The sequence below is a fragment of the Taudactylus pleione genome, unplaced genomic scaffold (assembly GCF_031769625.1).
Source record: "Taudactylus pleione unplaced genomic scaffold, aTauple2 ptg000019l, whole genome shotgun sequence".
Classification (NCBI taxonomy): domain Eukaryota; kingdom Metazoa; phylum Chordata; class Amphibia; order Anura; family Myobatrachidae; genus Taudactylus; species Taudactylus pleione.
In genome coordinates, this window is record NW_028284421.1 from 39,305,389 (window position 1) to 39,321,150 (window position 15,762).

At 48.0% G+C, this 15,762-nt stretch overlaps 1 protein-coding gene across 2 annotated transcripts in view; it reads right to left on the bottom strand.

The window, feature by feature from the left end:
- NCAPH2 (non-SMC condensin II complex subunit H2) overlaps positions 1 to 15,462 on the bottom strand; it is a 153,802-nt gene extending 138,340 nt beyond the window's left edge. The window contains exons 1-3 of one of the 2 annotated variants that reach the window (XM_088444426.1): positions 15,319 to 15,462; positions 14,193 to 14,315; positions 11,189 to 11,290 (exon numbers count right to left, since the gene is read on the bottom strand). In XM_088444426.1, the coding sequence (XP_088300552.1) occupies positions 11,189 to 11,290; positions 14,193 to 14,300 (210 nt within the window). In that variant the 5' untranslated portion in view covers positions 14,301 to 14,315; positions 15,319 to 15,462. Of the gene's footprint in view, positions 1 to 11,188; positions 11,291 to 14,192; positions 14,316 to 15,246 lie in introns of both variants that reach the window. The other variant, XM_088444419.1, reaches the window with a different exon arrangement.
- Between the last annotated feature and the right edge of the window lie 300 nt (positions 15,463 to 15,762).

Below are 15,762 nucleotides of genomic sequence, written 5' to 3' on the forward strand. Positions count from 1 at the left end.
TGGTGACTGGAGGAAAGCCAACACCAGGTTGAGATCCCACAGGGCCGTAGGAGGCACAAATTGTGATTGGACACAAAGTACACCCTGCAAAAAGGTCTGTTGCACAGGCAGCAGAGCAAATCGTAGTTGGAAAAATATGGTTAGGCACCTGAAGCTTCAACAAACCCAACCGCAGCCCAGTGCCGCAGGCTGTATAGGCAAGATCATTTTATCAGGCCCGGCCGGCTGTGGCTGCCCCCCATGTAAGCCAATCCTGAGATCAGCGGGATTAAGCCCCAAAAAGACTGGGATTTCGGGATTGCATCCTCTGCAGCTGCGCAGTCACTGAAGTCTCTGCACAGTCAGTCATCTCCATATTACAGGACCGCCGGAAGATGGCGTTTTTGAGCGGGTCATTTTGACACGCTAACAGAGCATTTGGAGGAAGACTCCAACATCCTGTCTCCCAGTCTTTCCAAAGTTGAAGTCACTTGTGATAAAGCCTCAACTGAGCGGGTTAAGCCCTGGGCAAGTGTAAACTCAAATATCTGTTGCAGACCTTCCCTTCTGGCAGACCCCCTCTCCCTGTGGTAGGCTGCCAATGCCTAAGACAGTTCTGACATGGCACCTGCTAAGGTAGCCACCCATGCTGGAGTCAAAGGAGGGTCAGGAGCAGCTATGATAGGAGCAGAGTCCTACAGAGTGTGCATGTGGGAACTTCTACTTGCACTTAGAACAGCAAACACTTTCTAGGTATTATTGGAGGAGTTTCCCTTCCCTGCCATCCTGTCACTGTGTTGCCCACAGATTAACACAACCACGCAAACACAACACACAGGCATCCAGCAGTTCTCACTGAGAGGCAGGAACGTTTTAGGGCAACCCCCAGCACAGAAAAACACTGCCCTCCTGCACACCTGCAGTGTAACTCACGGCCCCCTGGAGAGGTATGGTGTCCGGAATACTGGTACTGCAGCAAGCACTGCTTGCAGAGCTGCTCAGGATGGCGGGAGACAACGTGCAGAGCGCACCAACTATAGAGGGGACCAGCCCCTTCCTGGACTAAGGATAGCTCTGGGCCAATGGGCAGCCCCCATGCATCAGACAGGCTTCCCAGCGCAGGCATCCGTGCAGGGGGTGCGGGACTGGCCACCCCACCACAAGCTCAGCAACCACGATTATATGAAAATGCTACCCCGATGTAGCTTTAAAGCTAACACCGCTGAGTAGCTTATAGTGCATGTTGTTCATGCTGTCTGGGTGCTCCCATCAGAGCTGGGGGTACCTCAACTTTTACCTAACAAACCAATCTCCTTGCTAATCAAGGAGAACGGTCATAACCACGGATGCTGTAGCCAGCGGGTCCGCAGAGGGCCTCCCCAGAGTCCGATAACCCTGTGGCCTGGGACCCAGACACTGGCTGCAGTAGCCGTGGCAGATCCCTCCATAGGCTCCACAGTGCAGGCAGACTGCCTGTAAGCCTTGATTGTAGTTCAATGTAATAAAAAAAAATAAAAAATAAAACAAATGTTAGCCTTACTAATCTTCATTCTCCCTCAGACACTAGTCTAAAACCGAGTCAGATGGGGTATAAAGGAGGAGGAGGAGCCAGAACTGCTCCCCCATTTGTCCTCATCCAGCCTGTATTTTTAGTGCAGCTATACTATCCTGTATCAACTCCAATGTATTATTACTATTACATTTTATTTATAGTGGTCCGCAGCGCCGTACATACAGCAAAGGGTACACAGAACATTACAATACAATAACCAAAATATAAACAGAACACAAGTAACAATTAGCAACACAATTCTCCATACACAGTACAGCTCTGAAGGTGAAGGCTGTCATAGAAGTGCTAGAGAAGAAGGCTGTGAGACAGTGGGGAGGAGGACCCTGCTCCTAGGAGCTTACAATCTAGGGGAGAGGGGAGACAGATGACATGAGGCATGAGTGTGTAGAGGGGGACCCGAGTGCAGGAAGGAAGCAAGGTAGAGATGGCTGAGGCGGGAGGGACAGAGACATGGTAACATGGTTATGTGGTGGAAGGGTATGCTTTGGTGAACAGGTGGGGTTTTCAGTGCACGTTTGAAGCTCTGCAGGGTCGGGGGGAGCCTGATCGAGCAAGGAAGCTCATTCCAGTGGAGGGGGGCTGCATGGGCAAAATCTTGGACATGACCATGAGATGAAGTAACCAGGGTGGAGGAGAGGTAACAGTCATTGGCAGACCGGAGTGAGCGGGAGGGAGTGTGTAAGGAGATGATGTTGGAGATATAGGGAGCAGTAGAGTTAGAGAGGGCCTTGTATGTGAAGGTGAAGAGTTTGAAGGAGGATTCTGTAGGGGAATGGGAGCCAGTGCAGGTTTTGGCAGAGGGGGAGCAGCAGAAGTGGAACAGCGAGAGAGGAAGATAAGTGTAGCTGCAGCATTGAGAACAGACTGGAGGGGGGCAAGATGGCAATGTGGGAGGCCAGTAAGGAGAAGGTTGCAGTAGTAAAGCCGAGAAAGGATTAATGAATGAATAATCAGTTTGGTAGCATTCTGGGAGAGGAAAGGCCTAATGCGAGCGATGTTGCGTAGCTGGAATAGACAGGATTGTGCCAGTGATTGAATGTGGGGGGTGAAGGAGAGTGTGGAGTCAAGGGTGACACCCAAACAGCGAAGTTGGGGGACAGTGGAGATGGTGCTGTCAGCGATAGCGAGATTGGATGGAGTTGAGACTATTAGGGGGAAAGATGATAAGTTCGGTTTTGTCCATGTTGAGCTTCAGAGAGCGCTTGGACATCCAGGAAGTGATGGCAGAGAGGCAGCTGGATACCCGAGAGAGGAAAGAAGCTCAGGAGAGGAGAAGTAGAATTGCGTGTCATCGGCATAGAGGTGGTATTGGAGGCCGAAGGAGCTGATGCGTTATCCTAGTTTAGAGGTGTACAGGTAGAAGAGCAGCGGGCCCAGGACAGAACCCTGCGGGACACCAATGGGAAGGGTGGAAGGGGGGTAGGTGGAGCCAAAGGCAGACACTGAGAAGGAGCGGTTGGTGAGGTAAGAGGTGATCCAGGCATAAAACAGGAGATATGGTAAGAACTTACCTTTGTTATCTCCGTTTCTACAAAGTCCTTAGGGTCCACAGGGATACCTTGGGGGTATAGGTCTTGGCTCCACAGCCATGGGCACCACAGAGTTAAAGATGTCCTCCCAGGATGCACTGGGCCCCCCTCCTATACCCCGCCCCCAGGCCAAGGCACCTCAGTTTTAGTACCAAGCCATAGGCCGGGAGAGAGGAAAAAGGAAGAAGAAAGTCTGGAACACACAAGATGCACATTCCCATAGAAAAGGGAGACAGAAACTGGTGACCAGAACAACACCCTACGGAAGCACAGGGCGTCAGGGCGGGCGCCCTGTGAACCCTAAGGACTTCGTAGAAACGGAGATAACAAAGGTAAGTTCTTACCATAGCTCCTGTTTTCTACCTCAGGGTCCTTAGGGATCCACAGGGTTACCTTGGGGATGTCCCAAAGCAGTATCCTTCAAGGGAGGGGACGCTCCTGTGCCGAGAGGAGAATCAGCCGCCCGAAGGAAGCATCCTGAGAAGCAAATGTGTCAAAGGCGTAATGCTTGACGAAAGTATGGACAGAGGACCACGTGGCCGCCTTACAAAGCTGAAGAGCTGAGGCGCCACGTCGAGCTGCCCACGAAGGTCCCACAGATCTTGTAGAATGAGCTTTCACAGAGGGTGGCACTGGGAGTCCCTCGTGAGTGTATGCCTCAGAGATCGCCATGCAGATCCAGCGTGCCAAAGTCTGTTTATTGGCAGGCCAACCCCTCCTATGAAATCCATATAGGACGAACAAAGAGTCCGATTTTCTCAAAGAACTGGTACGGTCCACGTAAATCCGCAGAGCCCGTACCACATCCAAAGAAGCCTCACCAGCTGAGAGATCAGATGAATTAAAGGCTGGGACCAGAATTTCCTCGTTAATGTGGAAACTAGACACTACTTTAGGAAGGAATTCGGGACGGGTACGAAGTACCGCCCTGTCCGAATGAAAAATTAGAAATGGGGGACGACACGAAAGAGCCCCCAAATCCGACACCCTTCTGGCTGAAGCAATAGCCAAAAGGAACACTGTTTTTGCCGTAAGCCATTTCAGATCCACAGAACCCAGATGTTCAAATGGAGGATCCTGTAGCGCCTTCAGAACCACAGCCAGATCCCATGGAGCTACCGGATGGACATAGGGAGTCTGGATGCGAAGGACACCCTGCATAAAAGGTACGGATATCAGGCCACGTGGCAATCCTTCGTTGAAACAAAACAGACAGGGCAGAAATATGCACCTTCAGTGAAGCAAGGCGTAGACCTAAATCCAAGCGTGCCTGAAGGAAAGCCAACACTCTTGATATTCTAAACTCGTGAGGATCGTACGCTTTATGGCGACACCACTCAAAATAGGTATGCCACACCCTGTGGTAAATTCTAGCGGAAGCCGGCTTACGAGCATGTAACATGGTATTGACCACCACTCTAGAGAAACCCTTGGACCTCAAGAGCCACGCCATCAAAGATAGCCGATTCAGGTCCGGGTAGAGATAAGGACCCTGACACAATAGGTCCGGCCTCTGAGGTAACAGCCAAGGAGTGTCGATGGATAGACACTGGAGATCCGAGTACCAACTCCTTCTGGGCCACGCAGGGGCCACCAGCAGGATCTTGCCTCCTTCCTGCCTGAACTTTCGAATTACTCGAGGCAGCAGGGAGAATGGAGGAAACAGGTACGCGAATTGGAAGTTCCATCGTGCCGACAGAGCGTCCACCAGGAGAGCTCCTGTGTCTCTTGTTTGGGATCCGTACGCCCACAGCTTGCGGTTGTGTCTGGAGGCCATGAGGTCTATTTCGGGAAGACCCCACTTGTCCACCAGGAGTTGGAACACCTCCTGGTGAAGAGACCATTCCACCGGGTGTACATCGTGGCGGCTGAGGAAGTCCGCCTCCCAGTTCAGCACACCCGGAATGAAGACGGCCGAAATGGCCGGCAGATTGCCTTCTGCCCAAGTCAGAATGCGGGACACCTCCCTTAGAGCCGCTTGGCTTCGAGTTCCTTCCTGACGATTTAGGTAAGCCACCGTGGTGGCGTTGTCTGACTGAACCTGCACAGGTTTCCCTAGCAGGAACGGTCTTGCCTGCTGCAGCGCCCTGAACACTGCTCGAATTTCCAATATATTGATTAGCAGGTTCGATTCCTCAGACGTCCACCGGCCCTGGAAGACGTGTGGGCCTGTCACAGCGCCCCAGCGGCAAGCATCCGTTGTTAGAAGGACCCAATCCGAAATCCAAAACGGACATCCCCTGCTGAGATGAGACTTTTGTAACCACCACGTCAAAGAAAGGCGCACTTCCGGAGAGAGCCTGATCATCTGCGTCTTTATTCGACGGGGATTTCTGTCCCATCTGGACAGGATCAACATTTGTAGAGTCCTGGAGTGGAACTGGGCATACTCCACCATGTCGAACGTTGACACCATGTCGAACGTTGATCCCAGTAATTTCATCGCCGAGAGAAGAGACACTCGGCGACTGCTTAGAACATTGCGTATCTTGGACTGCAACAGGGCTATCTTTTCCTCCGTCAAAAAGATCCTCTGTTGCTGAGAGTCCAACAATGCCCCGAGATGGACCATTCTCTGAGAAGGAATTAGAGAGGACTTCTTCCAATTCACTATCCAGCCGTGAGCCTGCAATACCGATATTGTCAGTTGTAGATGGCTGCAAAGGACTTGTGGCGACCCTGCCAACAACAGAAGGTCGTCCAAGTAAGGTAACAGGCGAACTCCCTGCAACCGCAGGTGTGCCGCCATGGCCGCCATTACTTTTGTGAACACCCGAGGAGCCGTGGAAAGGCCAAACGGTAGGGCCTGAAACTGGTAATGGAGGTCCAACACTGTAAATCTGAGGTAACGCTGATTAATCCTGGCAATGGGGATATGCAGGTAAGCATCCTGAATATCCAGGGACACCATAAAAATCCCCAGGCTGCATAGCTAAAACAATAGAACGCAGAGTCTCCATCCGGAACCGAGGGACCCTTAAAAACTTGTTCAGGGACTTGAGGTTGAGTATAGGTCGGTATGATCCATTTGGTTTTTGAACCAGAAAAAGGTTTGAGTAATATCCGGTCCCTCTCAGGGATAACGGAACAGGTTCTATTACTCCCATTTGAAGCATAGAACGCACCGACTCTTGGATCGCTAGAGTCTTCGTTGGATCTGAAGGACCTGCTGTTACAAAGAACTGATGAGGAGGCCTTCTGCGGAAGGAGAGGGCATATCCTTGAGATACCACCTCCCGTACCCAAGTGTCTGTGGTGGTTTTGAACCAACACTGGGCGTATTGCAGAAGTCTGCCTCCCACCCTGGGATCCCCCAAGGGGAGGCCCAACCCGTCAGGCTGAGGGTTTGTCGTCCGGCTTGGCAGCTGGACGTTTGGTACTCCAAGCTTGCTTCTTGGTCTTAGCGGTCTTTTTGGGACCTGAAGGTCTCGGAAAGGACTGAACCCTAGGTTTTCCCGGAGGGCGATAGGGCCGAAAGGACGGATTTTTAGACCCAGACGGAGTCGGGGCTGAGGGTAGACACGCAGATTTAGCAGCCGCCAATGTGTCTACTATTTTGTCCAAGGCTGGTCCAAACAGGACCTGTCCATTGTAGGGTAAGCATTCCAAGCCTTTCTTGGATTCAGCGTCCGCCCTCCACGAACGTAACCACAAGGAGCGTCGAGCGGCCACAGCCGCCGCAGAAATCCTAGTAGTAAGCAGGCTCAAGTCCAAAGCTGCTTCGTTAATGTACGTAGCGGAATCCCGAAGGTTACCCACTAACAATCTGTTCGCTGGTACCCTCAGAAGCGAATGATGCCTCCAAAGCGTCCGCCCACCTTTCCATAGCCTGGGCCACCCAGCAGACAGCCATAGCTGGTCTAGATGTTCCTCCAGCAAAGGAATAGATTGACTTAAGACACACCTCCACCTTACGGTCTGTAGTATCCGTCAGAGAAGACAGACGGCATAGGCAAAGTTGCGCTCTTTACTAAGCGCGTAACGTGAGAATCCACCTGAGGAGGAGACTCCCATTTAGTGAAGTAATCTTCCGTAAAGGGATAAGTACGTGCCAGACGCTTGTGAGATTTAAATCTTTTTCCTGGAGATTTCCAGGCCTCCTCCATGTGATCAACTAGCTGACCAGATAGAGGGAAAACTGCTGCAGCACCTTTAACCTCTTTAAAATAAGCATGAGTAGACGCTGCAGGTAAGTTGTCGTCAGTAATTACCATGGCCGCACGGACTGCCCGTATGAGGCCTGGAATGTAAATACTAGACTTAGCCTCTGCTTGAGGGGTGTCAGTGTCCAAAAAATCTACAATTTCACCCTCATCAGACGACCCGTCATCGTCATCATCCTCAGCGGATGGATATGACAATAACGGTCTTTTAGCAGGTCTGGATTGATCCTGCTGAGTGCTCCGCACCCCAGAATCAGACAAACCTGGGTCAGCCTGATTAAGGACCTGTTGCGGGGGGCACTGCATTACTATCGGTCCCGGAACTCCCAGAACAGGAGGCGGGACTACCGCCTGCTGTGCAAACCCCAATTGTGGAAACGTAGGAGAGGCTGCAAGCCTATTTACAAGAACAGTCAGGGCTTGTGCAAAACAAGCCCAAGGTGGTTCCTGAGAGGTGCTGGGTACAGCAGAGGTACCAGGGATGGCCAAAAATGCAGCACACAACCCATCCTGGAGTACCGCCCCCTCCCCCACACCTGCTTTACATCTGGAGCAGGAAAATAGGAGAGGTGCGCCTCTAACAGAGTCCTCACTGGACATAGTGGTATGTGACACTCCTCTCACAGAAATAAATCTAAAACTGTGAGGTAAATTCCTACCCTGACAGTACTGGCACTGAGAGGGCTGGTCAGGAGGAAGAAATAGGGATAGTAAAATGGCTGACAGTGAAAGATCAGGCACACAGCGCTAGCATAAAGTCACATACCATGCAGAAAACCCTGCACTAAATGCACTATCACTTACACAGACTTACAGCCTGGCAGTGATAGCGCTACATACGCTGACCTTTACTGGAGGAGAGGTATGTAAGGGGCACCCCAGGCTCCGCACCCTGTCACCACAGCATTCACCTAAAATGGCCGCCGGAGGATGAAGGGAGGCGGGCCTGAAGAGGATCACTGCCTCAGCCCGCCAAAACCTCAGCGTTAGGCGGCGAGCAGTGATGGGGAGGAGCCTCCTGTGCACTACAGGGAAGGCATCCTCCCCTGGCAGGCCATTAACCCCCCGGGATGCTGGAGCGTGTTCCGCAACGCTCCAGCCCCGTATCCCTCGTGGTCTAGTGGAGAGCGCAGGCATCCGCCTGGCTCCACTATACTGCCGTCCCCAGGGAGCCCCCAGCCCTGGGGACGCCGGACTGTGATTCAGCGGGCGCCTACCGCAGACGCCCGCTGCTTACCTTGCTGTCCCCCGTAGGTCCGGCCACAGTCCCAGGCCCCCGGGGGTTCCGCTAGCAGGAACCCCCAAGAGCCCGCCGAGCTCCCCGGATCACTACCGGTGGTCGGCGCCGGCGGGGGTGTCGGAGCGGTAGCATGGACGTCCGATGGACAGTCTTATGCTACCGCTCTTAGATGATCTTCAGGGGCTGTTATACACAGCCCCCTCTGCGATGACCGGCTCCAGGCCGGGCACCTACTGAAAACTGAGGTGCCTTGGCATGGGGGCGGGGTATAGGAGGGGGCCCAGTGCATCCTGGGAGGACATCTTTAACTCTGTGGTGCCCATGGCTGTGGAGCCAAGACCTATACCCCCAAGGTATCCCTGTGGATCCCTAAGGACCCTGAGGTAGAAATGGGGTGTTAAGAGATGACAAAAGGTCTGAAGGGTGAGGAGGAGAGTATGATCCACGGTGTCGAAGGCTGCAGAGGGATCCAGGAGGATGAGCAGAGAGAAGTGGAAGAGACTAGGTAAATAGTGTTGGAGAAATATAAAAGTCAAATGATGAGTAGGAAATAATACACTGGGAAGAAGTAGATTTAGACAGGGTGATCATGTGTATATATAAAGCAAATTACATTATTTGGGATGTGCAATCAGAGGTTTTTCAAAAACTGAAATTTCAGTGCAAGAAGCTGCAGCTGAGGAGAAAGGTTTTAAAGAGTCCAAACCTGGGAGATCAGTAGTCCAGGGCTTGACAAATGTTTCTAAAATCTAGTAGCCAGGATGAAAGTGTAGGAGCCAGACCACCGTCCCCCCACAAAAAAAAATTACAGGAGTACAGGACTCGGAGCACAGCTCTGTGTCTTATACACACTATACTAGTCCACAAAATAGTCAGTTGATTGGATACAGTAAAATGGAGGCCCCCTCACTGCTCTGCACAGCTCCCCTGCTCCACCCCCCACCCTCCAGTAATAACAGACCACATGTCACATAAAACAAACAATGGTGCCAGAAAGTACAACAAAACCCCCTTCCCCTCATGGTCACACCGCTATCCCTCTGAAGCTGCTCCGCAATCCCTAGCTACGCATAGACCCTACTACCGAAGAGATCTATGCAGCCGGAAACAGACAGTAGACAGCCGGACGTACAGGAGGATCAGCGTAGACTGGGACAGACAGCAGGGATCAGAGCAGGCCAGGATGGAGAGGAGTAATCAGCACAGGCCCGGACGGACGGAATAGAAAGGCAAAAGTTTCTCGACATATAGGCAGGCGAATTGGAAGTGCAAAATTGCTATTTTGGGGCGCAAATGTGGGAATTTGATCCAAAACCCTTTGGACACCCCCCTAATGACTAATCAGTCAAAAATACTTTTTAAAAGTACACCCCCAAAAGACTTTTGGGGTGAAAATGTAAAAAATAAGTGTTGAAAAATGTGTAAAAAGTGGGGGGCCTGGTATTTTGGGGACTATATAGATGAGACAGGTGTTTTTGAGATTGCAGGAGGTATATCCTAGTTTTTTTTTAATCTTCATTTTAGAGACATCAAAATATACTAGTACACATTTTCATGTACCCCAAATTTAACTTAGCGTTCCCGCTAGGCTGTTTTAGCGGGGCGCGGCGCCCTGCCCTCCTTCTGGAGGGCAAAAAGCACCCTGCCCTCCAGGAGGAGGGCAAAAAGCGCCCTGCCCTAACAGCCTGCGGGAGCCGTTCTCACCCGCGGGACGCAGCGTCCCGCGGGTGGAGAAACATGCGGTGACCCGGTCACCGCCGGAGAATAGACGCCGGGCGCATGCGCCCGGCATCTATTCTCCCTGTCTGCAGGGCTTGGGGGCTGCCCGGCATGTCCGTAAGTGCCGGGCACGCCCCCAAGAGTGTCGAAAAGGGGACGCGTCTTATAGACACGCCCCCTTTTCCGATGACCACGCCCCCTTCTCGGCCGCGCACGCGGGCATGCCCTCTCTAGCTCCGGCGCCCTGCCTGCCGCCGGAGCTAGAGGGAACACTATTTAACTACGGTAGTTATTCTTCTGAAAAAACATTGCTTTATCATTTTTCCACACATATGCATATAACAGCCCTTTGCCTCAAAATAAGGATCCCTCTCTCTCCTAATTGCAGACAAATCTCAGGTGCACAACTCCAAATTACGAATATATAAATGCAATAAAATTTTGCAATCAATAGAGATTTTCAGCATAATCATGGCCAAGGTTATGGGCCTACCCACCATATCCAGGTAACCTCTTTAGGTTAGGGCCCTAACCTACTACGGCACCCCCAAACTAGCCCAGCAAGTCCAGAGCGCCACAGTAAGAAAAGTGTAGTGTAAAAGATAGTTAAGATACAATTGAATAGGGCGCAAACCAGGGATACGCATGGAGAAAACATCACGTCAAAACAGGCGAATGAGGCGCAGTCCGCTTTTCGCCCACTACAACCACATTGTGTTTTTTCCAGACAGAAGTTCCATTCCTGTTATACGTTTACACCTCAGCAGTGTTAATATACTCAGTACACTTATGCCATGTTTAACTATTTTGCTTTGCCAGTTCCCCATTTAAACAACATGTGCTGCTGTAATTTGATATTCCATTAAATCTAATAGATAATTTACACACAAAACAACATTTTATCTTTCCTGCCTATGGAACATTAAAGGTTTCAATGCAATGCTGCTGAGACTTCTCGGCTCTTATTTAGACACTTCGTGCTCACCTTTTTACTGTAGATACATGCTGATCCTTGGATAAGTAGAGCAGCCTCTGCAAAGTTCATGGTAGTTTTACCTCCATCAAAAGAGATGCAGATCTGATCTAACTAAACAGATGAACAAAAACTGAAGAAACTGTTTTAGAAACCTATTAAATATATATCGCAAACGAAGCAATGATGTAACAATATTCCACATATCAAATAAATGTGAGAGCTTGAGCAAGCAAGCCTTGGACAAAGATAAAGTGGAGCAGTTGGCCAAAGTAAACAATCAACTTCTAAATTCATCTAGCACAGTCTTTGAAATGACAGAAGCAGGCAAGTTGCCCGAAACAACCTCTCTACTCAACCTCTTGCCAAGGCTTGCTATATATCCCCTAAATTGATAAATGCATTCCTTCTTAGGGCAGTATTCAATTTGAAGCAAAAAGCATCTCTGATCAGGGCTTTTCGCGTGAGTCGGAACTTCTCTCCAAATTCAATTCCAGACATGTTTCACCTACGTGGAAAGTCAATGCAATGTAATGTAATAGGCAAAAAAAGATTTGCCTAAGAATAGCAGGAGAAAAAAAAAGTGCAATTTTTATTTTGGGGTGCAATGGTGGGGAAACCACTCAGAATCCTTGGGACAGCCCCCCAAAGGACTGTCAAAAAAATCCGGTACATACATAACTCCCCAATAAAGTACTTTCATTTTGGGGGCGAAAAAGTAGAAGTGGGGGGACAACCATAAAAACTAGCGAAAGCCTTCTTAGGGGTCTGCAAGGATGGGTCAGGTGTTTTTAGGATTGCTGGTGCATGCAACAGGTGCGTTTTTCATAAACTTCACTTTAGAAACTTTAAAACATGCTAGCACCCATTTTCAAGTACCCCAAATTTGACTGGACTACTTATTTTTTAACACCCAATTAGATCGGGTTTAGCCATGTAAAACAAGTAAACCCATTTAAAGTCCTGTTTAGGGCCCACCCCACTGACTTATCGCACATTTCTGCTCGCCAACTCAGGAGGTGGCAAGCAGAAACGTTGACGGTTATCAAGTCCAAAAGTATCAATTCAAATTGCTCCGTTGGGCACCCTTTAGTCAGAGCCATCCACAAAAACAACTGAATCACCCCCATGGAAAGGATAGACAATTTTTTCTCACTGTAAAAATTCAGTGAAGTATCTGAAACGAAGTGGATTGTACATTTACCATCCTAAGTTGAACAATGGCTGAATACGCTCTAAAACAATACAAGTGAAATCAGAAATCCCACAATAATAAGTCAAAGCAGCCACCTGAATACAACAGACCCCCCCCCCCCCCAAAAGAGAAAAACAGGTCTGGTGCTAAGTTCAGTTCCGAAAGATACCATGTATCCAAGGATAGTTACATCAAATAATCATCCATATATAGAGTGAAATATCAGTCTCTGTTGGTCACAGAAGTCAAAGTGGATGATCACAAACACTTGATACGTAGTTCGCTCACATAAGGAAAAAAAAAAAAAAAAAAACACTCAGTGTAGTAGATATACGTAGGTATCACCACATGTGAATTTGATATGCATGGAAGTGAATTATATACATCATTAGCTCATTATAGATGCTTTGAATCCCTCTTCCTGTGTACTGTAATGATCTGGACTGTTTGAAACTTCTGAGCTTCTGTGCCTGTAGAATCACAAACTGGAACGCGTTGGCCGAGAGAGCACTTACCCATGTCTGATGTGGAGCCACCGACAGTATTACCAGCCCCTTGAGCCGCAGTTAGCCTGACATCCGTTGTCCAGGTGATATGCTGGTTTAATTTTCTGCCATCATCTCTAATCGGTGTAATCCTCATATGTGACGGTAGCAACATTATTTTATGTTATCAATAAATGTTATGCCTACCTTCTGATATGGATATCTCACTTCTTTACCATTTATCCTATGCGGAGGATAAAGGACACTGGTATCCGGAGGAGGCACTTAGGGGCATATGTATCAAAGCTTGATGTGAGATAATATTGTGAGATATAGATCACCAATCAGCTTCTAACTTACAATTTTCAGGCTGTGTTTAAGAAATTAGTTTGGAGCGGATTAGTTGGCGATATATATTTCACAAGGTTATCTCACATCAAGCTTTGATACATATGCCCCTTAGTGTCATAAAGAAACCATGATAGGATTCATCTTACCATTTGATGGTGTGAATAGAGTAAGCTTACCTTTGGAAAGATTTTGCTTGGTATGGTGTACATTTTATCTCCACGTGGTGAAGGACGAATCTGGTGTTAAAAATACCTTTATGTGCACTATTAATCCCTATACATTGTGATTAGGGTATGCTAATTCTTTCTATATAGCCCATACTAGATGACGGAATTTAGAGGATATATATCACACACCAAATTTACATGTGGTGATACAGACCCTCCAACAAGACCCAGTCCATTAGGTACAAAATGCTCTGCTCCTGGACTTCCCTCTTAATTGATGATTGCAGCCACCTGTGGTGAAACACCTGTCTCATCAATAACTTAGTTCAACACAGGTGACTGCAATCATACATTAGGTGGGAAGTCCAGGAGCAGAGCATTGTGTACCTAATGGAACGGGTCATGTTGGAGGGTAGAGTGATACCTAGGTATCACATGTGAATTTGGTGTACGATAGATATCCTGTAAATTCCATCATCTAGTATGGGCTATATAGAAAGAATTAGCATCTGGACGATTAGTTGATGTAACTAACCTTGGATATATGGTACCTTTCGGACCTAAACTTAAAGTCAGACCGGTTTTCTTTTCGGTATTGGCTGAATACTCTGTTCAAATTATAGGTTATACATTGGTTATGGGACTGCAATAGCACTTTGAAGCCACTGTCACAGGAAAAACAGGTGTTAAAGCATGGATTTACCCCTTACTAAACAAAAACCAGAGTTATACATACCATGAGCACACTTGCTTGTAAGTCTATTACTGTTGTAAATTTGAGATGGGTTCTCATAGCTCACCCACAAATATATTCTTACCTCCTCCAAGTACTCCCCCAACTGAGCAGCTACATCCACCTCCCAGTTTTTAGTCAAATCCCTGATTGGCTGAAGCAGGTGAGTAAACCTTGATTCGGTGTCTTCCATTGTTTATAGATGTACCTAGAGAGATAACCAGATTGTAAGTCATCAAGAAATGCACAAATCTCATGTAACTATTCTATGTCTAAACAAAAATTGTTTAATCACTGTTAACTGTAGTTTTCAGCATTAGACTGCATATATCTGAAAGCTAATATGTCAAACAAAATAAGTTTACTTTAATAACAAATACAGACTCTGCACAATATGTCACCACTTTATAAAAGAAAATAACGCAATATTTAGATCCCATCTCTGCCATTTTGTTCAGAGCTTGTTTTACCAAGCCAATTAAAAGGCATTGATCATGTACAGCTATGATTACAATTACAAGACCTAATGAAGTTGAAGCCTACTTAGGAATGGCAAAGGAAATTGATATAACATACTTTCTATATTTAGATTTTCCAACCATAATTCACTGACAATCAAGTCCCATTTTTTCTGTACTAAAGCTAATCAGAACATGCCAGCCACTGGTAATACTACATTTTACATAACATCCACCACCCCAATGTTTGAGTACTAACAGGGCTATATGCCCACTTATTTTCAACGTTTTACCCAATTTTTGCTGCGTTTACTTTCACACTTTTTAGAAATGCAGAAATAAGGGGTCAGTATAGTGTGGACAACCACTACATGGCTGTAAATGATCAGTAATTAAGCCTGCCTCTAATGCAGAAGAGAAGCTGTAGTTTGTCAGTGGTGATTATATATTCTCTATGAAACATGATATTGCGCAGCGCATATATCACGTCAGCGGCATGAGAGTATACAGAAACCGAGTTGAAGGTACATGCGTGAGCTGGCTATTCTGTATCTGCTCAATCATTCTACAACTAAGAAACAGAATAGATACAACCGTAGTATAAACAACAATATGCAGTCTCAGCACATATAAACCCGGTCATACACTATCTCCTTATTACTACTTCTCTCCTAATATTACCTCGGTCCGAGTGTGTACAGGTATATGTAGGATTTCATGCATCAGCAGACTACTAGTAGTAGCGCATAATACCCGCTATTCGGTGTTTCTCTTCCCATTCAGCCTGAAACTCAAAACGTCATTTTGTTTTTCCCGCCCGGCTCAGTAATGCCACGCACTTCCGCAACCTTCGAATTCTACCAATCAGTCGAGGAGAGCTGCTGGCTGCTGCGTTACAATTGCGGATATAGCAAGACGTCTCCGGGGTCCGGACACTGATGCCGCCATTTTTGTTATGGTTATCATTTTGATTTTCAAGATGTTTCAGAAATACGCAAAACTGAAGGGGAAACTAGAGACAGTTTTAGGTTTTAGTTGCTAACACTTGCCAAAATGGTTCGGTCGCAATTTGAAAACACGCTTCTAATACACTGTCCTACCTTCCAACATGACCCCTTCCCCCCCGTACAAAATGCGCTGCTCCTGGATTTCTCTCTTAATTATTGATTGCAGACACCTGTGTTGAGCTAGCTAAAA